Source organism: Drosophila erecta, unplaced genomic scaffold (assembly GCF_003286155.1).
Source record: "Drosophila erecta strain 14021-0224.00,06,07 unplaced genomic scaffold, DereRS2 tig00000092-arrow-pilon, whole genome shotgun sequence".
Classification (NCBI taxonomy): Eukaryota; Metazoa; Arthropoda; class Insecta; order Diptera; family Drosophilidae; genus Drosophila; species Drosophila erecta.
In genome coordinates, this window is record NW_020825207.1 from 19,157,367 (window position 1) to 19,181,528 (window position 24,162).

The 24,162-nt window shown below is 45.3% G+C and overlaps 4 protein-coding genes across 4 annotated transcripts; 1 reads left to right on the plus strand and 3 right to left on the minus strand.

Annotated features, from left to right (window-relative positions):
* Positions 1–5,111: 5,111 nt before the first annotated feature.
* On the minus strand, positions 5,112–7,287 carry LOC6548881. Its single transcript, XM_001974087.2, has 3 exons — positions 6,625–7,287; positions 5,853–6,553; positions 5,112–5,795 (listed from the first exon to the last, which is right to left on the minus strand). The coding sequence occupies exons 1-3, from the start codon at positions 7,211–7,213 to the stop codon at positions 5,745–5,747; spliced, it is 1,341 nt and encodes a 446-aa protein (XP_001974123.1). The 5' UTR covers positions 7,214–7,287; the 3' UTR covers positions 5,112–5,744.
* A 589-nt stretch (positions 7,288–7,876) lies between these two features.
* On the minus strand, positions 7,877–11,140 carry LOC6546919 (carcinine transporter). The gene is made up of 7 exons (XM_001974086.3): positions 10,922–11,140; positions 10,639–10,863; positions 10,216–10,398; positions 9,810–10,068; positions 9,158–9,749; positions 8,697–9,095; positions 7,877–8,626 (listed from the first exon to the last, which is right to left on the minus strand). The coding sequence occupies exons 1-7, from the start codon at positions 11,012–11,014 to the stop codon at positions 8,353–8,355; spliced, it is 2,025 nt and encodes a 674-aa protein (XP_001974122.1). The 5' UTR covers positions 11,015–11,140; the 3' UTR covers positions 7,877–8,352.
* Positions 11,141–11,183: 43 nt separating this feature from the next.
* On the minus strand, positions 11,184–15,072 carry LOC6546918 (transmembrane 9 superfamily member 2). Its single transcript, XM_001974085.3, has 5 exons — positions 14,660–15,072; positions 13,603–13,797; positions 12,559–13,541; positions 12,332–12,491; positions 11,184–12,271 (listed from the first exon to the last, which is right to left on the minus strand). Exons 1-5 carry the CDS (start codon positions 14,795–14,797, stop codon positions 11,768–11,770), a joined length of 1,980 nt encoding a protein of 659 aa, XP_001974121.1. The 5' UTR covers positions 14,798–15,072; the 3' UTR covers positions 11,184–11,767.
* Positions 15,073–15,966: 894 nt separating this feature from the next.
* LOC6546917 (importin subunit beta) lies at positions 15,967–24,064 on the plus strand. Its single transcript, XM_001974084.3, has 8 exons — positions 15,967–16,231; positions 16,380–16,565; positions 17,288–17,529; positions 17,618–18,646; positions 18,715–19,641; positions 19,708–20,168; positions 20,355–22,703; positions 22,838–24,064. Exons 2-6 carry the CDS (start codon positions 16,508–16,510, stop codon positions 20,104–20,106), a joined length of 2,655 nt encoding a protein of 884 aa, XP_001974120.1. The 5' UTR covers positions 15,967–16,231; positions 16,380–16,507; the 3' UTR covers positions 20,107–20,168; positions 20,355–22,703; positions 22,838–24,064.
* Positions 24,065–24,162: the final 98 nt, after the last annotated feature.

Consider the following 24,162-nt stretch of genomic DNA (forward strand, 5'->3'; position numbering starts at 1 on the left):
TTAGTTTTAATAACGGGAAAATTAATAATTATATATTTCCAGGCTAACCCATTTCTCCCGGTTATATTCCGCGCACTCGCAGTGCTTTTTTCCCATTAAATATGTTCCGCCGGTATCTCCGCCGCCGTGTTATCAGGGAAATTGAATTAACTGACGCAGGGGCTGGGCCTCCGGACATATACAGGGTGTATATGACGTCGGTGCAACCCAGTCACACACAGAACACTCGCTTCCAGGGGGGCAAGGAACCGGCGGGGTGTGTGTGTCTTTGACCTCGGCGGACAAGCCCAAATTATAGAAATATAGGAAACCATGGGCGAGTGGGCAATGCGTGTAAAATCAATACAAAAGCACAGTCGTTGATAAGGAGGATGGCACTCGTAAGCCACAGTCGTAATAATTCAGTTGTGTGTTCTGGCCTGCAATTACCTTGGCTAACCTTTTTGGTATCAATTGTGGATGATGACAGTGATTGGGAACTCGGTAGAGTTTTGTATAATTCTTTGAAAACAGTTTGTGTCTAGAAGTTCCTTGAAAGTTGTTCTTAACTTTATTGCGAGGTAGCTAACTTCCGGAAAACGGTACTTCGATTTCAGAACTCCCCAAAGCTGGAAAAACTGGGCTATGAACAAGATTTTTGAATAGAGTGCAAATGCCATAGAAAATTCAACTTGCGCTCAAACTACTTCTGCTTTAAAAGCCAATTCGCTTTGAACCCACCTAGTTAAGTCTCCCCACCCTTCCAGCCGCACAAGAAGGATCCCATTATCCCTCGGCTGCGGCTCCAGTTTCAGGTTCAGGCGGTGGTCCATCAATTGGCTCGTCGATTATCAATTTCCAGCGCTAATTGGCGTGCATTATTTATAGTCGAGCGAGCACACGGCGGCTGGCTGATGGCACGCATCTGATGACGTCACAGGGGAAAGCGCGAGCTGGGAAATCGATGGGCGAAACAAAGACGTCATCACTTGGCCGTCGGAGGACATGCGCAGTGGAGCAGAGCGAGACAGCAGACAGCAGACGGCAGACGACGGCATGAATGAATGAGTGGATGTGTTTGCGGGACGGGGGGCTGCTTATCACGCGCAGGTGAAAACAGGCAGGTGAGTGAGTAGGCCGCGGCAGAGGAAAAACACCGGCCGGCGGCTCGGCTTTCCCCTCCTTGCAGCCATCTCGCTCGCGCGATGACGTCCTTGTTGCGACTCCAGTCGTCTCGCTCTCGTCTGACGTCACTTGGCGGGCTGTCCTTGACGGGGTGGTCCATTTGCATGGGCGGCAAGGGCCACCCGCCCATGACGTCACGGTTGTGCTGCCTGGCTTTCCGCTCCACTGCAGCGAAAGTGCCCGGAAATAGCCAGAGGATAACGACACGTGCTGCAGCCCCCGCTCCCCGCTTCCCGCTCCCTCAGTCCTTCCACGGACTTGGCTACGTAAAAATAGTTTTTGCAGTGACCATAAAAATGCAGCGTGACAGAGAAAGTTGGGTGGCAAAGGATGAAAATAACAATGGAATATTTTAAAAATATAGCGAATAAACTAAAGGGATTGGGTCGGTTGGCTTGGGACATGGGAAACGCTGGAAAACCGATTACGATACAGCCAAGAATCCGTCTAGATTATGTAACTGACATCTAGAACTGATTAATGAGACATCTCAAGAACCTCGACTGGAATCACCTGACATTGGCATCAGGGAAGTGACTCGCTCCCAATGGAGGAGCAGATATCCGCCTGGGCTCATTGGTGAATCGCAGTCGCGTCGGCAATTGATTTATGCAGATGGATGGGGCTCTAAAGGTTGCCCCGGCGAATGGATTGAATAACTCGAGCTGATGGGGCAGCCGGCGGCAACTCGATACCGCCACAGTTTTTGCTGTCCACCAGCGGAGCCGAGATGTTCCGAGTGCTGCATGCGAAAATCGCCATAAATTAAATGGCCGCTGCAATATGTCAGTGATAAAGAGCACACGATGTTCTAGACGGAACCACAGGCAGCTCCAGTTGCAAGCTCCCCAGATGGAAGATGCCGCGGCATTGGAAAAAATCGATTCAATTCGCATTCCGGGTCCCAAAATACAGCTCTTTTGACAGGTGGGACCGCGATTACAGCACCTATTGCCACACGATCTTGCCACATGTGGAAGTGCATTCCTGTATATTAGTTTCAATATGTAAATCCTAATATTGCTCACACAGATTGAGTTTATAGTCAGCTTTTTTATTATTGGAACATAAACTTTTAAATACTAAAGAAGTAACCACTTCAGCAACTGGCTCTTCAATTCCAGCGGAATAATCTCAGTGCATACTGCTTACTTCTCTAATTGCCCACTACAAGCTAGAAGAACACTGAGCGAAATTCCAGCCAGTGATTCACTTTGAACAATAATACTGAATAATCCAATTAAACTTCCAAATTGCGTCCAAATTGCGTATGCTTGAATTGAGTCAGCAGGAGTGAGTGTACCGACCAGCGCCCTTTTTTTTGAGTGTAGCTGTGCGGCAGTGGCAACCAGTTGCATGTTCGGAGGCTCAGAAGTGGCATCTTTGGTCTCTCTCGGCGGCGGTTGTCTATTTTCTCACCTGCGGCGCTCAAAGGCGACCTCGACCTGTCCCAAGATATGTTCTGTCTATAACTATATATGTATCTATACAATATACACATATATTTATAGGTGAGTGTATATGCTTGGGTAGTCGAGAGGCTGCAGTGCATTATTTATTGACATTCACTGAGGCAAAGCTGGCCGCAGTGGGCCATGTTGGCTGTCTCTATATTCCAAAATGCATAGATTTGTCTCAATTGATAGTGGGGAACAGGCCGGAGAACTTGGTCAGCAGCTGAAAGGCAACATGCAATCGCGTTGTCTGCCAGCGGCTTTTGTCAAGCTGAAGGTAGCTTCTACGCTCTACTGGAGATCCGGGGACCCGACCAGGTCGGGGCACCTTGACAAGCCTAGGCACGTCTTCCGCCGACAATTGGCCAGAGATGTTGGCCAAAAGATGCTCGGAGTCGGGCTGATGGATGCTCCATAGAAGCTGAATGCGGGTTGCACCCTATCCTAAAGATGTCTTGCCTAGCGATACTTGCAGGCATGTGGCATATTAAATCACACATCAGAACTACCCGCTTGGGAAGTAGTATTTCGAATTTGAAAATTTAGTATTTGAAAATAAATGCAGCTAGGAGCGAAGAGCATTGGCAGTTCCACATGGTTAGTGCCAATCAGGGCCCATTTGATTTCACTTACGAGCATTGAGTTTCCTCGCGTTTTCGGGCAGTCAGAATGCGCGGAATTAATTAAACGGCTTAAGTAAGATGTACCAACAATTTGTTGCTAATGTGCCAATCACCGCCTGGCCCAAAAGCCACAGAACAAGGAGTGTGCATTAACTTTTGTAAATTAACTTTTGCATCATCGACAGCAACTAGCGCCCGAATCGTGCATGAAAACATCTCCGGAGAACCGAATGAATTCGGATCTGCCCCAAACTCAAGACAGAAACGGAGTATTGTAATTTCAATATTAAATTAATGTTGCCAGGTCTTGGCTTCTTGTTGCTGGTGGCGTTGCAGCATGTGGCGTGCCGCAGAATAATTTGCGAGTCCAAAACAAAGTGGGTCGTTCACCGCATGACTGTGGGTGTCTCATAAAAGTTTGTTTCCATCGAGCGGAGTAAATGCTACAAAAAAACATTAGAAATTAAGAGATCTGCTAAACAGTCAAAAATTAATTAAATTATTTGCAAAAGAACAAACTTATGCTTTATTTAAGATATTTCTCCTATTTTTTCATTTTATTTTAGCTTTTATTGTTTTAGCTATAACAATAATGCATTTATTATTTCTTCGTCAAACGGGATCTAATAACTTAATTAATTGGATTAAATTCTAATATGGACAAAATCCTTTTCAACCATATTTCACAGTTATGAAATTATTTTAACTACGTATCTGAAACTATAAGATACAGCTTAGTTTAATAATAGGTGGTTTAAATACACCAAGCTGAACAAAGTTATTCAAAGATACTGAGATCCTCAGCACTAATAAATCGATTAGAAAGTTGTCATGCAAGATATTATACATATTGCTATTTGGCTTAATTGCTGAAAAATCGTTATACATTTTCATGGAGCCCTTTGTGCGCAGCACTTTCCCAGAGCTTAACCCTTCCACTCCGCCGCATGGAGCCCCCAGATTCCGCCCCTTTCGGGTTCTTCCCAGGCGTTGGGCGCCACAAAAGTTCATCCATCGAGAGGTGTGCTGGGCGATAGCAAAAGCCATTTCCCATAATCGCAAGGCGAAACAACGGCAACAACGTCGCCGAGCGACAACGACAACACGAATTTCTATGGCATCGGGCTAACAATTTTAAGGCTTGTCTCCTTATGAAGCAAGACAGCCCAGCAGAGATCTTAAATAATTCGCAGGCGTGATTGGCCACGCTTGGAGTACTCCTCTACTCCTATATAGGAGTAGTAGTGTCTACAAACACAGAGATCCCTGCTTAATTTGCGCCACTCATGCAAACGCTCCTCCCGCCGAGCCGAGGATGCCACCGCCACTGGTGGCCAAATGTCAGCGGGCTGCTCCGCTGCTCCGCTGGTCCAGTTAAAGTACGCTAATTAGTCAGCTAGCTGAGCACGGCAGACACCTGAACATGTCAAGGCATCTGGTCCCTGGCCCCTGCCCCCCAGAACCCCTTCAGCCCCGCGATCGGCGGATCGCAGCGACTGCAGCCGCCAGCCATTTAAGGAGCCACTCGAGGTCAGTCTGAAACAAACAGCACGCAAAACAATCAAAACGTATCTATGACTAACCAGCGGAGTGCCACAGGTGAGTCGCTCTGCGCGCTGCACTGCAAATAATAGTGTGTGCTAGAGCAGTGCAATGAGGAACAGGAGTGACCAGTGAAAAAACACCAGCCAAAACACCAAAAATTCCGCGTAAGCTTTAATTGATGCCACCTGTACACATTAAAGTCTTCAGCTCGAAGTAGACTTTGAATCCACAACGGTTTCAGCTGCACGTCAATCCAGATTCTGTGCGCCATATTCAACGTTCCTTTCTCCAAGTGTAACCAACTGGCCGCTGAGCTGAGCGGCTACTTAGCTTCCTGCTGCTAACACAGACATCAGCGGCCAGAGCAACAAAGTTCAGATCCCATGGAGCAGCAATTGAATGCGAAATTTATTGCCGGCGATCGATCGCTCGAATCGAATTGAATTCAATTCAGAACTGTATCGAATATCGCATTGTTTGATTTCGGTTTTATTCGTTTGGCTTGTTAGCCGCTTGACGGGCCAGCTTCCATTTGTTACCCGTACTACAGCCAAAGGCCCAGAGTGCGCAATTATCGGCGTGCTAATGGAGCAGTGTGAGCATGAGCGTCCACTTCCTTATGGCAGCCTCTGGACCATGACTCAGTCCAGTGAGGATCCATTGTCTGGGGCATCCGCGGTCCAGGGCCATCGAATGGCCCACTTATGGATGGCAGTTTGATTGAAAGTGCGCCCCACAAAAGGCTTTTCCTAATCCGGAAATCACAGCCATGGTTCCTTAGCTTTTCACAGATGTATTCCAAATATTACTCACACTCTTTTCCGGCATGGTTTTTACTAGTAGAACTCATTTAAATATTTCATATTTCACAAGAATCAATTCCTTTGCAACCCAGAACTCGGTAAAGCTATTATGAGGAGTATTAAGTCTTACCAAAGTGTGTCCCACCATAGTCGTTTTAATTGAAGTTGACCCTCACACGATTCAAGGAATCTACGTAGTCCGGATGCTGCAAAACAGGAAAGTTTCAATATACGAGATAGTTCCACTACCCGCCCTTTCCCACCGTCAATATGGTCGGCCTGATCCTGGTTCCCTTCACGTTGAGCACAACATCACGACCTGGTCCCTTGGAGCAGAGTCCAATGGCGTTGACCACGAACCCCTCGGTGATCTGCTCGCAGTCGTTCAAATCAATCACCTTCAAGAGAAGACACTTGCGCAGCATCCTCGTCATTCCAATGTCCATCACCCGACCGCACAAAGTCAGCCCAAAGCGCTCCAGCTGGATGAGCTCGTTGAAGAACTTGAAGTGGTCATCATCCAGGATATCGTTGTTGCTGAACCGCAGCTCCGTGAGGCTACTCAACTGCCCCAAGCACCTGGCGTGCTCATTGGTGATCTGGAACTGACCCGACAAGTGCAGATGCGTCAGCTTGCTTCCTCGCTTCTCTGCCAGGACACTGAGGAAGCCCATATTCAGCTCGTTGGAGGTCATCCAGGTTTTCAGGGTACAGCGCTCCAGCTTGGGCAGGTGGGCAATCACCTCGAAGTTGGTGTCGCAGCCGGAGAAGAGCAGTTCCACCAAGTTCGAGCAACTCTCCGCGATTTTCTGGTACAAGCTCTCATTCATGACCTCGAAGCAACAGTCGTCCAGATCTAAAGTGTGCAGCGACTTAAGGGGTATTCCAAAGTCTATAGAGTTCCATAACAGACAGTCTCGCAGGACCAAGGTTCTGAGATTGGGAAACCCGCAGAGGTTTTTGCCTGTTTGGAGAGTAAGTTAGAGCAGGCTCTCCTCAAAGTGTAGATACCCGCAAAGTAGAGTGCATACCTACCTGTATAGCAACCATTAACCAGCTCGAAAAACTCCAGCTCCTGGTTGGGCTGCAGATCGAAGTTGAGCACATCCTCTGCATCCAAGCACTCAATAGTGACCCGTTTCAAATGCGTCATTTTGGACATAATCGATCGGTAGTGGAACTCATCGGTGGCGTTCGAGTAGCTGATCTCCTCCAGATTGGGGCAGTACTCCTTTACGAACTCCGCCAGCAGCGACTCCTTTTGGAAGGACGCACAGTCCACTTGCAGGACTCTGATGAAAGGTCCCGCCACCTTGAAGAACCGTATCAACTGCGGCAGAGGCACCGACTCCAGGCTGTCCATGTCCAAGGGATTTCGTTGGACTCGCGCCCAGCCCTCGAAGGCCGCCCGGAACTTGGGCGCCACACAGGCCAGCAGAACCTTGTCGGTCATCTTGGGCAGAAAATCGAGCACCAGTCGGATTATGTCCTCCGGCAAATCGAGGAGGCTTGTCCTGCACGGCGGCGATGGCGAAGGCTCGCTTTTTTGGACGCGACCAGGTCGACTGGAGCGAACTGGAGCTGGAGCCTTCACTAATCTTGCTTGCGTTTTTGACTTGGGCATTTTTTTGGTTTATTTGCTTCTACGTAAATTTGGATTAGTTCATTTTTGACACTGCCTAGATGTTACGATCGGAAATAAAGGTACATCACTTTATAACTGAGTGTTCCCTGAAATCTGATCTTTCTCCATTGTAAATATAAGAGTCAATCTCTTTATGCCACATCTGTCTACCCTTCGCAGTATTTTCTAGAGATCCTTTAGGACGAGGGAAAGACTGGGACGGCTCCACAAATAAAAATTTTAAATTGTAACTTCCAACAGATGAAACTCAATCTATCAATTAGCTTTTGATATCAGTTTTGTAAACGTTTTACAAGGCACTTACACTTGCAAGACCTCCTTGGAGTCATAATCTTTCTGATCCCCAGCACAACGAGTTCCCATGGGTCCAGGAACTTCCTACGGATGACAGTGACCGCCAGCAGTTTGCGGCCGACAGCTGGGAGCAATTTCGCGCATTCCTCTATTATGCACCGCTTGAGCCAGTTTTCTTTTTGTTTGACAACAATTAATTGCATAATTGGCTGAATAAATGCATAAATGAATTGGGAATTCGCACAAGTGCCATGCGCTATGCGTAGTTATTTATTCATTTATTGTTACCGGATATGTTTGAGGAATTAAGTTTCAATTTCTGTATGCGAAGCTTTTGCAATTCGCATTGTTTGTTTTAAAAGTAAGCAACTTTGGCATAATGGCAATGCCCTATAATTAACGAAAAGGGAAACAAAACTGATTTTTAAACGGGCAAGCGGCAAATTGTTGTGGATGTAATTTATTGCCAGTAGAGTTACGATGGTTTGATTTGTACATATTTCTAATGGGCCGTAAAACACTGCTATAGCGCGGAATCAGAAACGTTTAGTAGAAGTACTATACATTTAATGTAACTACGTACTGCAGTTTATGCTAAGTAATTTAAATGTTAAAACATTCATTTCGTTTTGTTTTATACAATCGCAATTGCCTACATTGTGCTGCAAGAATGGTCAATTTTGTCGATTCATTAATGTTTATGTTTGTTTCAAAGAACCCTCTGTCTTAATTGTGAGTTATAATTTATAGATATGTCCTAACTTTACGCATTAGATTATCTTTTATCTTATCTTTTTTTGATTTGACCATACTGTCTCAAAATCTTATATCCAATGTGTCAACTGCATGGTGCCATCATGCGTCCTCTGGGTGTCCATGACGCTCATTTGACGCACCAATCGCTTCATCGAGGGCCGGTGAGCAGGTCGACCACTTCCACTGGCCGTGGTGTCCAGGGGTGTACGCTCGTCAATCCGTGGAGCCGGCTCCCGAACCCTTCGACTGTCCCTCAGCTCTAGCTCCACCTCAGAAGCATTGGTGGAGGAGCCTGCCAGGACATCCAAGTTCTCGTACGACGCGGGTTGAGATAAAATCTCTCTGCAAAAATGAGGCAAGATGTATCAGATTAGATTACCTGTCTTGATTACTATGTGCATATTGAACTTACGGCTTTTGAGCGCATCTGCAGCAATCTTTGAACTGCCAGTTCTTGCCGAACTCCTCGCCCTCCTCGATGGTCTGGGGCAGGCGGTGATGCAGTGTTTCCGGCAACCGCAACCCCGTCATGCCGCCCAGCATCGAAAGGAAGCCCATGATGACCAGGGGCAGCTTGAGATTGTCCTTTCCCAAGTAGGTAATAAAAGGTATGCCAATGAGACCCAATCCTCCGATATAACTGGAAGCACCGATGCCGATTCCCCGAACCTGAGTGGGATAGAGCTCCCCGGCGAAGGGATATATGATCAGGAAGGAGGCGGATAGCAAGGCCTTGGATACTAGATACAGCACAAGGGTCTCATCCACGGCATCATCGGGCAGCATTACAGTAATCACACAAGCCACGCCACTGAAAAGTGTTGAATCCTTTAGAATTGTACACCATAAACAGATGATGGGTCGAACACCTACCCCAATATCATTGATAAGCTCAGTGGCCATCTCCTGCCCCAGGTATCCATGAAGTACCAGCAGCACAAATAACTCGGCAGCTCCACAACTGCCGACAGAAAGAAGCTGACGTACTGATTGGTGCCCAGCGCAGGTCCGTAGTAACTGAGTCCCAGATAAACCGTCTCATTGGCAAACCAACTCAGCGTGATCAGTATGGTCTTTAAGCGCATATTGGGGGTGCGACAGAGATCCGCCAGCCCCACATTGGCCATCTTTTTCTTCTGCTTCTTGAGCTTATCCCGCCGAATCTGAGCCTCCAGCTTGAGATGCACAGCCTCGGGAAACTCTCTGCCATTCACCTTTGCCATGCGCTCCAGAATCTTGAGGGCTTCCTCCAGGCGACCACGCATCAACAGCCATCGCGGGGATTCCGGCATGACGAACATGTACAGGAAATAGGCGTAAAACGGCAGGGAGGTTATATACGATAGGCGCACCCAATCCCGCTCCAGATAGGTGACCCCGGACAGGAGCATGATGCCCGAAGTGTAAAAGGTGCACGTCATCACGGTCACGAAGGATCGATAGTTCTCACCCACCAGTTCCAAAGCTGCAAAGTGAAACGGATAAGTTCACACCGTAGAACGGCACCAAGTAATCAAATACCCACATATTATAAAAGGTATCTGATAGACAGCTGGAATGGTCAGTCCTACAATGACTCGACTGCCGGCCCACGTCCAGAAATCCTTGCTCAGCGAAGTCATCAAGCTGCCAGCCAGCAAAGTGGCCAAGCAGACGAAATAGGAAAGCCTTCGCCCGCCACGATCATTGAGTAATCCGAAGAGATAGACTCCCACGGGACCGCCAGTATTGAGGGCAGCCAATCCAATCGTAGGATAAATATCCTGATCGCACACTAGGTCGAACTGAAAATAAGGTTTCATGGTTTTGAGTAAGCCAATCCTTTACTCCACGCTAAAGGGAGTACAGATGCTTGGGAAATGATTCGAGCGTCTCCTACATGAATGACGTTGTAGTTTCAAATGAAGGCTTGCTTTTCTGGGACTGCGCACATCAATCACAATGGAGGACCAGACGACGCTTGTATTGTACTCCCAGCCCTGACTGCACTTGATCAGTGGCCAACTGGTGTTGGGTTCCATGGTTGTCAGGTCATCCTCTTCCCCGGATTCGAGGAGCTGCGTCCAGTTGACTCCGTAGGTATAACATTTGCTGTAGACCAGTTCGTCATTATCCTTGAAAGAATTAGCTCATCAGTTATTTAAAAATGTAAATAGCAGGCATAGCTGAGCTTAAGCACTATGGGTATAATCAATAAGACATCTGCTAAGTTTCCCTCTCCCCCATTTCATTGCTAGCCCCTTCGATTACTCATCGAACAACCCTCGTATCGACCCTTCACCTTAAGCAACGCACAATCAATGGGCTGACTTGATTGCCTTAGCCGCAGCACTCGTATGGCTGCAATTACTCACCAGTTCCTTGGGTATGGATAGCGATTTTCGCTGCTCCAAGGGCAAGTCGAGTAGCTCCGGGATGCGACACCAATAGTCATCCGGAGTATCAGCCATAAACAACTGGTTAAAGGCACAAAAACCGCACGGTATGCAGGCGGGCAGGCAAATGCCGAAAACCAAGAGCTTCTGGTACTTGCCAAATTCGCCAATGGTGGGCAGAAGGTCGTCCAGATCGAAGGCCTCCTGGAAAGCAAACAGGAAGTCTAGAAAAGATCAAGGACCATGTCTTACAGATACGCACGTCCACCGAGGGCTGGGATTCGGGTTTGTGGCGTTGTCGCAGCTCCGAAAGTTCATCGTACTCGTCCCCATCGTTGTCCGAAATATCTGACATGGATGCGCCGCTAGACAAGCTCTGAGCTGGAAATGTTTACTCACACTGCCTGGTTGGCCCAGCTCGCGGAAGCCATAGAAACAGCAACTGACAATTGTCAGTTTGTTGAAAGGGTTGAATGAAAGAGCTGGTTCTCTTGACAGTAAAATGTTAGCTCCAGAGGGCCCGGTTCGTAATTTATAGTTTTGTTTATTCTTTAGTCGCAAGTTAGATTTAAATAGTTTAAACTAAAGTATTTAAAATATTACACGTGAATTCAATCCTGCTCGAATTACGGCCAAGACGAGCCACTAATTACAGTTTATAGGCTTTGATATTACAAGTAGAGAACGGGGTTTGAAGTACTTCGTTTTGCAGCTCAGTACTTTTTAAAGGGCTTTTAGTTTTTTCAATAATTTCTTCTTTTTTTGGAATCATTGCTGGAGCTGGGGAGCTGGGAAATAGACAATGCTAAACTTTACGCCTAAAGATTAACAGAACGAAGAGCTATACAAAAGATGCTTCAAGTCATTTTAACTCCAACTCGTTTGCTATTTACTGCTTAAAAATAATTGCGCGCTTCGTTACTCCACTGTTCTTCGCCTGATACAAACATATGTTATTATACACATATCAATCGTAATTATAGTAAACAGAAAACTGCCTGTGCCGGGCGCACAGCGCAGAAATCACACACACATTAGGCTTAAGTGTAAATTTGTGGCTACACATACAAAAATACATTCGCACGAGCTCCTTCTTCAATTCTGCTGTTTAATCCACCTTTACCACACTGTAGATCTTGCGGATGAACCAAAAGCAAGCGAAGAACCCGATGGTACCGGTCAGCAAGAAGAACAGGAATACCATGATGGCCGTGTAGCCGAAGTACAGGAACGTCGAGGCACTGTCCTTGATCGATAGCTTCGTGACAAAGTAGTGGCAGCAGTAGATGAACAGATATACTGCCGTGAAGCCCGACGTCAAGAAGGAGCGCCACCACCAGTGATAGTCCTCCGCACACAAGTGGAAGTAGCACAGCAGAATGGTGGTCTCCGAGCACGTGATGACCAATATGACAAAGACCAGGAACAGAAAGCCGAACATGTAGTAAATCTGGCTGGACCAAAGCGAGCTCAGGATAAAGAACAGCTGAATGAAAATGCAGCCAAAGGGTAGAACGCCGCCCATAACGATACCAGGAATTGGCTGTGTGTAGATCGATTGGTCCGGAATCTGACGGGGAATCTGGTTGGTACGCACAGGGTGCTCCAGTGCCTGAAAGCAGAAATACAAATGTAAGGCATTAGGGTACAAGATAAGAAAAAATATACTTACGCGCTTGCGGAATCCAAAGTAAGCTCCAACAAAGGTTAGTGGCACGGAGACTCCAAACCACAAGGCAAGTAGAGCAATTAGCGTGCTAAATGGAACAGCTCCGGAGCTATTTTCCCACCACAGCACCAGGTTCATGACGAAGAACAATGAGAAGACCACACTAAAAAGGGAAAAGACATTTAATAAAGTTGAATCTGTTAATACATCTTTAATTTCAAAGAACTTACCCAGGGCAAACGATCGAGGTAAGGATTACATTACTCTTCCATTTCAGCCCACCGAAACTCTTGTAGATACGCGCAGACACGTAACCAGCCGGTGTTCCCAACGAAACAAACAAAACCATGGAGCAGGTCATCAGGGCTCCCCGATTGGCTGGGGACAAGAAACCCAGGCAGGCGAATGCTAAGGTGATCATGGACATCACCAGCACCTGCACACCGGAACCCAGGAATACCGACAACAGCATGCCCTTCCGCGGCGGCCTGAACACATCACCATGGACCAGCTTCCAGCCAAACTCCTCCTGGGCATCCTCACCGCTATCCATCTGATTATAGCGAGCAATATCTTTGTGCAAAGTACGCAGCATTATCATTGCCACCATGCCACTCAGGAAGAGTACAATAACCAGGGAATTGAGAATGGAGAACCATTGGATATTCGTGTGCGGCATGGATTCCAAAATGTAGTCCCAACGTGACGACCATTTGATTGAATCGTTCTTCACAAACTTCACGCTGTACGTGTATACGATTTCAAGCTGCTCTCCAGCCTTTAAAGAGTTCTCACTGATTGCCAGTGGTTCTGTGCTCAAGCAGTTGGGGTGTTTCGGATCCGTGTGCTTGATAGATCTGGGAGTCACCTTTACAGAGATTATGCGTCCACTGTTGCCGAACTGGATTCCCCAGTCCTCCGATTGTCCGCTGTGGTATGTAATCTCGAGATCCACATGATTGAAAGGATAATAATGCATGGGCTGGTTATATATGGAGTTGATGGGACAGCCTTCGCCATCACTGCGAACAAGACAACCCATGGGAAATCCGATTCCGCAGTATTGCTTGCCATTCTCCAGTGGGTAGCACCATGTAACCGGCATGTTGTCCACAATCCAGTGGTGTTGGTAATTCAAGCTGATGCCTTTCTTAAGTACCATCATGCGACGGTTGCTACCCGGATCGTCTCCTTTGTAAACCTTGACACAGGCCTAAATAAAAAATCATATAATGGGCTTATGTTGCTAAAGCGTTATTATTGTTTAATCTTACGGCCGCACATTGCTGATTTTCCAAGAACTGAATTTTATAGGGTCCTGGGCGTATACGCTCACCGAACACTACTTGTCCCAGATTCTCCACCGGAGAGTTCTGCTCCTCGCCCAAGCAGAAGTCGAAGTGATGGTACTCATAGGGTATTACGGATTCCTCAGTGTTTAAGCGGTTCACGTACAACAAGATTTCCGACTGAAGGAGATAATGGAGTTGATTAGTGTATTTTAGCGTATATGTTAATGTATTTCAACATTATCGAGGATTTTATTATTTAAGAGTGTTACAAATAATTGTTCTTCTACTTTTAATCACATTTTGTTTTTATGTTCTAAGTAATTTATCTAATCGAAAAGCAAAACAATTGAATGTGAAACACCTTAATATATTCTTATCAGTGGGCGAGAGTTAATTTAAGGGCGTATAAACCGATTTAGATTTGGTCGACTTCCTTGAATTATGGTATAATTAAAAAGTTATTTCGATTTGGTTCTTTTTAAAGATAATATGAAGCTTTATCAATTCATTCATTCATCATTTTCGTTGATATCGAACTGAATACCAATGTTGTTTGAAATAACTGCAAACCCCCGATTTTGAAAATTATTTAATACCGAATATGCGATGAACTTTCTTTTATACTTTTATTATTATTAAAGAGAAAATATTTCGTATAAGCGAAACACTTTTACGGTTAAATCATCAAGAACGCATGATTTGATATCTGTATCTCAATCTGTCATAAGAGCATGAGCCCCGAAATCTGAATTCGCGTGCCAGCTGAAACTACATGAGAACTCCCATTTGATCAAGCTAGCGAAGCAAGCCAGCGTAGGCAACGTCAGCAGAAGTTGAGATGCAGACCCCAATATAGACCCGGCATACAACTAGAAACTGGGCTTATCAGTGCTTCCGCTTCTAAGCGCCATTAGGAGACATATCACAATGTACATTTTCATTTCCATTGGCTGTGCTAATTGTGGCGGGCGGGGGCAAACACACCCACTATCTACGTACATATGTGTGTACTTATCTACATATGTACATCTGCACCTACCTTGCATGTGGATGAGACGTCGGTTTTCTTGCAGAAATTAACCGGGGCCAGTCCGGGCAGATAGAATGCCTGCGTCGGGGTGGACAGGTGCAAGAGGACGACGCCCAGGAGCGGCAGAAGTCCGGAAAGAAGGTTCATCTCGAGTTTGGGTGGCCAACGAACGGCACGAGTAGCAGACCTTCTTCCTTTAATTCTACGGGTTGTAATCACAACGTGGCCGTGTCAGCGATTCTCTGCCACACGTTCCGGATCGGCGGTCCACGCACAAACCGTACTATCTGGATATTTATCGGAATAGACGGAGTTTTTCGAGTGTTTTTACTACGTTTCCTCTTTTTTGCCGAACGTCAGCACTGTAGCAGCGTTGCCACCTAGTCCAGCTGAGTGGGCTGCCAACTGGATGGCAAAAACTTGCCAGCATTCGCGAAGGAAGTAGGAGAGGGAGAGGAGGAGGAGGAGGAGGAGGAGGAGGAGGAGGGGGAGGAGGAGGAGGAGGAGGAGGAGGAGGAGGAGAAGAGGAGGAGGAGGAGGAGGAGAGGAGGAGGAGGGAGGAGGAGGAGGAGGAGGAGAGGAGGAGGAGGAGGAGGAGGAGGAGGGAGGAGGAGGAGGAGAGGAGGAGGAGGAGGAGGAGGAGGAGGAGGAGGAGGAGGAGGAGGAGGAGGAGGAGGAGGAGGAGGAGGAGGAGGAGGATTAGAGGAGGAGGAGGAGGAGGAGGAGAGGAGGATAGATAGGAGGAGTATATATTATTATTAGGATTATTATTATTATTATTATTATTATATTATTATTATTATATTATTATTATTATTATTATTATTATTATTATTATTATTATTATTATTATTATTATTATTATTATTATTATTATTATTATTATTATTATTATTATATATACAAATCGGGTTTTGTAGGACTAAAAACAGTTATATTTCACTAAAAGTAAAACAAATGTTCTCCAAACTAATGCAACCAACATATATTGGTTAACGGATATATATGTTAACGGAAAAACGGATAGAAATGATACTTCTTAGATATCACGATTTCTTAAAATTATTTTTTCTTAAATTTATAATCAAACTTTGTAAGTTTTTTACCTACGACTCTCAAGTCAGAGTATTCGATTATTTACATAATTGTAGTACTTCGATCTTTTTGTTACATCTTTGCTGGAGAAATTCTTCGATAAGCTCCAACATTTAAATTTAACGCTCGATTTTTAAGGAAGCGAATTCAATTTAATAGAATTGGTAAATATTCGGGCGCTGCCAACCAAAAAAGTTATTTTGTCGGATACTTCGTAAATGTGTAAATCGAATTCCGAATTACCGATAGTTCAATATAGAAACTGTAGCAATCGAATAGCTGTAGCAAATTTCATCGAAACCTCAATAGCAGCGAATAAAAATCGATTTTTGTTTCAGCCCTACTTCAATTCGGAGCCACAAGAAATACAAGCAGAAAAACGGAAGTTCTGCCGCACAGAAGGCTTACAATAAATATATATAACTAAGTAAATCGCCGTTAGGAATCCCGCGCTTTTTTACCGTTTCCAAGCAAACCAAACACAATGTGAGTATAATGTGGCATTCCACTGGACGCGCTTGTATGTGTGTGCGCGAAAAAATCAATTCTTGTGACGTTCAAGGTGTTGCAACCTGTCGCCAATTTCAGCGGAGTGGCTAACTAACTTTACTTCCTTTGTCTCCACCACTTGCAGCCCACAGATTAGCATTGTCTAGTAATTACGCAAAAATTCCGTCACCCACACACTCACACAGACGCACGAGGTACAGAAAGAAACGGAAAGTGAAGTAGAAATCAAATAGAGAGAAAAAGTGCGAAAACATGACTTCCGATATCGCCATGCAATTGATTGCCATTTTGGAGAAGACCGTGTCGCCAGGTGAGTTTCCCCCACTCGTACTTACATACATATGTATTGATCTGAAAACTATGGATTTTTCTTCGGTTGGCGGGAGGGACGCGCGTTATATGTTGCGCAGGGTTGCAATAGGCGCTCGCATATGTTTGGTTGCTAGGGGCCTACGCACACATGTGCATCCACGTATGTACATACATACATATTCGCATGTTCCCCTGGCAGCGCGTCTGTGTGTACTCGCAATACTCGCGCTCCTACAATTAAGGATTTACGAACCGCCTGCGACATAACCTCACTAACTCTAGGAATCGATGAGGCGTCGCTTCGGAGTCACCCTCGTAAGCTTGGCGGCCCGTTCTTCCGGTTGCCGATAAGGAATGGCGGCGAACTTCCGCCTTGCTTGGAGATATCATGCTCCATTACCCTTCCCCAGCATTGGCTATTAACTGTGTTCTTATTAAACAGTATTCTTCCTATGTACAATATACCCCTTCCCCTTTTCCCTTACCTTAAATGGCCTACACATTTGCACAAGTCAAGTCAATCCCTGTTCAATCCATCATGTTCCAATGGAAGATTAAGGAAAGGGCCTTATCCCAAAGCATTAATGCGACCCAAAAATGGTGGCCTAGAGACGACCACAAATGCAATCTGCCATTGACATTAATGCGAATTTCTAATTGGCCTGTCTGTTCTTACTCGGAGTGACCACTTGTTTAACCAACTTAATGTCCCACTTTCAGACAAAAATGAGCTGCTATCGGCGAAGAACTTCCTGGAGCAGGCGGCGGCCAGCAATCTGCCTGAATTTCTCAAGGCGCTGTCAGAGATCCTAGTGAACACGACCAACAGCGCGGTGGCGCGAATGGCAGCCGGTCTCCAGCTGAAGAACCACCTGACCAGCAAGGACGAGAAGATCAGCCAACAGTACCAGGAGCGCTGGCATCAGTTTCCCAGCGAAATCCGCGAGTTGATCAAGAATAACGTGAGTTTCACATACGAATGTTGAAGCTAAACTGCTATCAAACATTTCACTTGTAGTATGAGTGCCACTAACTGCAATTTTTTTTCAGATCCTCGCTGCTTTGGGTACCGAGAACACCCGACCCTCCTGCGCCGCCCAGTGCGTGGCCTATGTGGCCGTGATCGAACTGCCGATAAACCGCTGGTCCATGCTCATCCAGACACTGGTGAACAAGGTGGTCAGCGAAGGATCCAGCGAGATGCATCGCGAGTCGGCGCTGGAGGCGATTGGCTACATCTGTCAGGACATTCGGTTCGGCGTCCTGGAGAACCAGTCCAACGACGTGCTGACCGCTATTATTCACGGCATGAGAAAGGTAGAGCCGAGCAATCACGTTCGCTTGGCGGCCACCACTGCCCTTCACAACTCGCTGGAGTTTACCAAATCAAACTTTGAGAAGGACATGGAGCGCAACTTCATCATGGAGGTGGTGTGCGAGGCCACTCAGTGCCAGGACTCGCAAATCTGCGTCGCCGCTCTGCAGTGTCTGGTGAAGGTTATGACCCTATACTACCAGTTCATGGAGCCCTACATGGCACAGGCTCTTTTTCCTATTACCTTGGCGGCCATGAAGTCAGAGAACGATGCTGTAGCGCTGCAGGGCATAGAGTTCTGGTCGAACGTCTGCGATGAGGAGATAGATCTGGCCATCGAAAGCCAGGAGGCCACTGATCAAGGCCGTGCTCCGCAGCGAGTATCGAAGCACTATGCTCGCGGTGCTCTGCAGTTCCTGACGCCGGTGCTCGTCGAGAAACTAGCCAAGCAAGACGAGTGCGATGACGAGGACACCTGGAGCCCGGCGAAGGCCTCCTCCGTTTGCCTCATGGTGCTGGCCACCTGTTGCGAGGATGAGATCGTGCCACATGTGCTTCCCTTCATCAAGGAGAACATCGAGTCACCTAATTGGCGATACCGCGACGCAGCGGTGATGACTTTCGGCTCCGTGCTGAATGGATTGGAGACCAATACTTTAAAGCCGCTCGTGGAGCAGGCCATGCCCACGCTTATTCGACTGATGTACGACTCCAGTGTTATTGTGCGCGATACCACCGCCTGGACATTCGGACGCATTTGCGATGTGCGTAGGACGCAAATATTTTTGGGGATGCATATTGTTACTAATTTTCTACTGCTTTTCTCTAACAGATAATTCCCGAGGCGGCTATCAACAAGACATATCTTCAAACTCTTCTAGAGTGCTTCGTGAAGAGCTTAAAGTCGGAGCCCCGTGTAGCGGCCAACGTGTGCTGGGCCTTCATTGGCCTTTCCGATGCCGCTTGCGAAGCAGCGGTCACCACCGAGGGAGAGACTCCGGAGACTTACGCCTTGTCCCCGTACTTTGAGATCATTATTACCCAGCTGTTGGAGACCACTGATCGTTCGGATGGAGCTCAAGCCAACTTGCGAGGTGCTGCTTATGAAGCGCTGATGGATATGATCAAGAACTCGCCCTTGGATTGCTACTTGGTGGTGCAGCGCACCACGCTGGTGATTTTGGAGCGCTTGAACCAAGTGATGCAGATGGAAACCCAGATAAACAATCACAGCGACCGTCATCAGTTCAACGACCTACAATCGCTTCTGTGCGCCACTCTGCAAAGCGTTTTGAGAAAGGTCCATGAACAGGATGCTCCACAAATTTCCGATGCTATCATGACCGCTCTGCTGACCATGTTTAATTCAAGTGCTGGAAAGTCGGGTGGCGTGCAGGAGGATGCCTTCCTGGCCGTTTCGACACTGGTTGAGCTCTTGGGAGCACAGTTCGCCAAGTACATGCCGGCTTTCAAGGACTTCCTCGTCATGGGTCTGAAGAATCATCAGGAGTACCAGGTCTGCTGCGCATCTGTTGGTCTCACCGGCGACATTTTCCGCGCCCTTAAGGATTTGATGATGCCCTACGCCAACGAGATTATGACCGTTTTGATAAACAATCTAGCGGAACCGTCTCTACATCGAAGCGTCAAGCCCCAGATCCTGTCTGCTTTCGGGGATGTTGCGTTGAGCATTGGTAGCAACTTCTTGACATATTTGAACATGGTCCTAGATATGTTGCGCGCTGCATCCAATCTGCAGGTTAGGGTTCTTAAAATACAAATGGTAAAGAAGTGAACCGTTAACACCTGCTATATTCATTTTCAGACGGATGCCAACAACTTCGATATGAACGAGTACATCAACGAGCTGCGTGAAAGCGTCCTTGAAGCCTACACTGGCATCATGCAGGGCCTTAAGGGCGTAGACCAGACTCCTCATCCGGACGTTATGCACATGGAGCCCCACCTGATGCACATTATTTCGTTCATCAAGCGCATCGCTCAGGAGGGCGACGTGTCCGACTCGATGTTGGCCAGTGCCGCTGGCTTCATTGGCGACCTTTGCACTTCGTTCGGTCCGCGGCTGTACCCGTTGCTGGACGATGCCATCATTACACAATTCCTGGCCGAGGGTAAGCGCTCCAAGGCGCAGCGAACCAAGATGCTGTGCACCTGGGCCGTCAAGGAGATCAAGAAAATCAATACCCAGGTCATCACGCAGTAGGCCACCTGCTAGAGGTTAATGTTTCTCAGACCCTCAAGATTGTATGTTATGCAGTCAAACTGGTGAGTACACGACATTCCCACTACGTATCGCTTCATCGAATGAGTGGTTACCTAGGATGTGTCGATTTTTGAAAAACAATTCTTGAAAAAAAAAAAATTACAAAAAAAAAAAAATCGACCATTCTACTATGATTGATCCGAGTTTGTTTTTAATTTTCATTTTCACACATTTCTCTATTTTTGCAGTCCAGTCCGAATTCTCTGATTAAAAGATTCTATCTGCTAAGTTTGTTTGTCCGATCTATTGTTGCTATGCAACTTCTAAATGCTAAGACCCATTGTTTATACAACTTCTTACTAGCTTTAAGCTCCATTATGAACCACTGTTTCGACTCAATATTTTAATTAAGGTCTGTTGATATTCGTGTGAGTTATTTAACCCTTAATTATTGTCCTCGCTCGGTAATGCAAATCCAAAAACGAACTACCCATTGACTAAAGCACTTCGCAATCGATAGTTACTGCTGTACGGACTTTGACATTTTTACAAACCGGCTTTAATGGCAGTTTAGTTTTGGGTAGGCTACAGCAACCAGCGCTTTAGTAGCCCGATTTTAAGCATTACCAAAAAGTAAACGAAGCTGTTATTCAAATGATGTAAAATTTAAAATTACTTGTAAAAATCGGTAGAAAAAATTGCTTTATTAAGAAAAAATACAATGAATGCATTGCTGCCCCCTTTGGAAACATTAACTTGTAGCGGATTTAAGAGCCACACCTTAGGATCTAAGAACTCATGTATCTATCCTACTACCCTCACTACCCCAACAAAAAAATATATAAACTAAGAATGAATGTCTTGAGTGTGAACCGAACCGAATGTGATGGCGTGAAACATATGAGTATATGAGATCGAGTATGTATTAGCACTACCTAGACCATATAAGTTGCGTGCCTGTGGTCCGACCCCTACTTCCTATGCCAATAGTTATGCTGTGATGAATGCTTGAGGAAACCCCTGTAAGTGGTAATTTGATTGCGAGAAACCCCACGAAATGTTTGAAAATGGATAAGGACTTCCCTTTTCTGTGGCGCGCGTGTGTATCGGCGTGTTGTGTGATATTATGGACTAAGCGTAAGAACTTTTCTAGTGAAACGAATGATTTTAGACCTAAGGAAACCGAACAGCAATTCAAAAAGATTTTAAACGGATTTGAATTTAAATTTAAAAGCAAACGAAACGAAACGAACCTAAATGTAAAACACTCACGACGACTGAAAACGAAACCAACCTAGCAACTAAAACGAAAAACGAAATACGAAATGACTTAGGGACGTACAAAGGCTCGGGCGTGGCTGTTTCAAAGACCCATCTCCTAAATTACTTTAAAGACAGAACCCGCGTTTAAGTCAGCCTCGCCCAAAGCCCACAAAAGCACGAACATTGGAAATTATTTTATTTTTGTGTATACGATTTAGTGTGCTCTCATTAATTCCAACCAATGACGCTTAGTTTGCCCCTCATTTTACCTTTTGTATTTACCTTAAAGTGGGGAGAACAACAACGAGAAACAAAGAAAACAGCAAAAAGAACAACCAAGCAACTACCTGCAGCACACACAACACTTGTATAATTAATATATATATTAGGTAAACGTAAACGCAACTACTAAAACTAAATACGCAACGGACCAGGGTATACAAAAACATAACTATATAAATCGCAGGGGTGCTGGAAAATTTGTAGTAGTTTGCAACCTAGCTAACGGCTTCTGAAAGCGTGTTGCACATATTTACTCTGAAAATTCGATCGAAACTACTTTTCGATGCCTTAGGAAGGATTCGAAGATGCTGCAAATTCTCTGGCGCCCCGCAAACCAAAAGTTCCATAGAGATATAGAACGCATAAAGACACTACATGACAGCTTGATAGGAAAAACAGCGATTCATACTTCATTTAGTTATTTTATCATATACAAACCACACAAACCATACAAAAACATAACCAGAAACTACCTTACGAAAAAGACGCGACTGTGAACGATGAGAAGTAAATGGAGGATACAAATGAAGTCGAAAGTAACCGTTTAAAATCTTTTCACAACATTAGATTACACTGAATGAAGTGAGTTGTAGTGAACTACTGTAGATATAAGCGCACATATAATACGTATTCTGTACACAAATTTCGAAATTGTAACAACGAGTTGGTAAATTGGGTTGAAATCTTGTTTTGAACTCTACGAATGAATTCTAAGGCTCCACAAGTTGCCATTTCAAAAGCTAAACAATCTCATTGGTAATATTTGTCTAGTTTCGCCATAATGTATCGCACAGCCGTCCAAGAAAGAAATAAATTAACATTTGTTGTTTTATCAGATTTGAACATATCAGAAATAGGAATTTTGAAATGACAACTTCGAGCGCTTGAGGAGAACATGAAATGCCAACATTAATTAGATGTACACTAATATTAGCTATGAATGATCGGATGCGGATGATATAAATGAGTGACTCCGAATCTTTGGAAGAGCGAAAGCTGAGCAACGCCTACTGGATGTGAACGTGAACGTATAAGGCTGTGGCATTCAACATGTAAGTGATGCCTAGAATTTTTGAATTTAGAATTGCACTCTAGCAACTTAAGTTAGCTGATATAGAAGACAAACCATCACACAATCAAAGCGAAATCGCTGCTAATAATCACATTTCTCAACCTTTTTCCACAGGTGTGGTGATTGAATATTATGAGGATGACACTTGTGCATTGAATGAAGATGATGATATGTGAAATATGTGATGGGATGAAATATGTCGATGGTTGTTTATGAGAGTGACTGATGGAGGGAGGAGTATGTCTAGCAGAAATCACCAACAAACTAAAACACGTCACTCAACTCATTTAGCACAAATTTCTACCTTTTATACATACCTACATTTCCCAGTTTTATAAACAGTAGAGTGCTTGGAACTGTGACTGAGTAAAGTTGTATGTAACCATTCCAGAAGCAAACATAAAACCATTACAATTGAGGGACTAACGAGTTTGTTACACCTAGCTGTTAAGAAGAGTTCATGTCACTAGAGTAAGCCAGGGAATTGGCAAACGGTTGAAGGGCAAGCTCCAATAAAAAGCACGGTGGACCCCCACTTTTTGGACACTCCACTGTGCAAGCTAAGGGTTTTCAATGGGCTTGCCCTTCGACCCTTGCCGTATGTGCGAATGGTCGTCGTCTGATGTAAGATTAAAAAACCAATAAACTAGAAACGCAACTGCAACTGCAACTGCAACTTTGCCTGTGATCCGATCATCTGTATGGAGTGTACGCTGTGTGAAAGACTTGTGTGGATATATATGATATCTGTGAAGTAAGAAAAAGCACCCCGCGCAGCAAAGAAGCGATATTTTTTTGTAAACATTTAAAGGATTGCAATTGAATGCACAAATGAAGGTGTGAGCTAAAGCAAATGAAAAACGTAACATATGGTACTGATTTTATACTGAGAACTGAGACTTACTATGTATACATACAACAAACCACAAGACAACCAACTTACTTACTTAAGGACTCACGAGGATTACTTTACGCGGGACTCTACACAACGTACACTAGAACAATACTACAATACCACAATACTACACACGAAACGCCAACTAGTGAAATTTACACCTTACCCACATTACAAGCCACTTATTACACCAACGTACATATGAGCATTATAATCGATTAACCTAAATATACACTGACTATTGGTGACGCTGACGCGCGGTGCTTTAGCCGAAAGTAAACTAAGTATATGTGCTACTCGGTATGCTAGTTCATCCTAATTAGCCAGTAAGTAGGGATGCGCGAGAGAACCTTTGATCCACGATTGCGATAGGAGAGAATCAATTATGTTACGTTATTTAGTATGCTGTATTATCAATTACAAACCAAACAATGAAAGCCCAACCCCTCTGAATATCAAAGTGCGGCCTAACTGTTCCGAAACAAATTGTATGACTGATAGTTTGTACGCGAAATTTTAGCAAATGTAATCTGTGTCTGTGTGC

Excerpts from the sequence above, each read along its gene's own strand:
- LOC6548881 (XM_001974087.2), bottom strand. The coding sequence starts at position 7,213 with ATGCCCAAGTCAAAAACGCAAGCAAGATTAGTGAAGGCTCCAGCTCCA. Across the intron at positions 6,554-6,624 it reads GGTTAATGGTTGCTATACAG|GCAAAAACCTCTGCGGGTTT; the intron begins GTAGGTATGCAC and ends CTCTCCAAACAG. Across the intron at positions 5,796-5,852 it reads TCAGGCCGACCATATTGACG|CATCCGGACTACGTAGATTC; the intron begins GTGGGAAAGGGC and ends CCTGTTTTGCAG.
- LOC6546919 (XM_001974086.3), bottom strand. The coding sequence starts at position 11,014 with ATGTCAGATATTTCGGACAACGATGGGGACGAGTACGATGAACTTTCG. Across the intron at positions 10,864-10,921 it reads AATCCCAGCCCTCGGTGGAC|GAGGCCTTCGATCTGGACGA; the intron begins GTGCGTATCTGT and ends TTTGCTTTCCAG. Across the intron at positions 8,627-8,696 it reads TGCAGATGCGCTCAAAAGCC|AGAGATTTTATCTCAACCCG; the intron begins GTAAGTTCAATA and ends TCATTTTTGCAG.
- LOC6546918 (XM_001974085.3), bottom strand. The coding sequence starts at position 14,797 with ATGAACCTTCTTTCCGGACTTCTGCCGCTCCTGGGCGTCGTCCTCTTG. Across the intron at positions 13,542-13,602 it reads AAAATCAGCAATGTGCGGCC|GCCTGTGTCAAGGTTTACAA; the intron begins GTAAGATTAAAC and ends TTTTTTATTTAG. Across the intron at positions 12,272-12,331 it reads ACTTTGGATTCCGCAAGCGC|GCACTGGAGCACCCTGTGCG; the intron begins GTAAGTATATTT and ends TTCTGCTTTCAG.
- LOC6546917 (XM_001974084.3), top strand. The coding sequence starts at position 16,508 with ATGACTTCCGATATCGCCATGCAATTGATTGCCATTTTGGAGAAGACC. Across the intron at positions 17,530-17,617 it reads GCGAGTTGATCAAGAATAAC|ATCCTCGCTGCTTTGGGTAC; the intron begins GTGAGTTTCACA and ends ATTTTTTTTCAG. Across the intron at positions 19,642-19,707 it reads GCGCTGCATCCAATCTGCAG|ACGGATGCCAACAACTTCGA; the intron begins GTTAGGGTTCTT and ends ATTCATTTTCAG.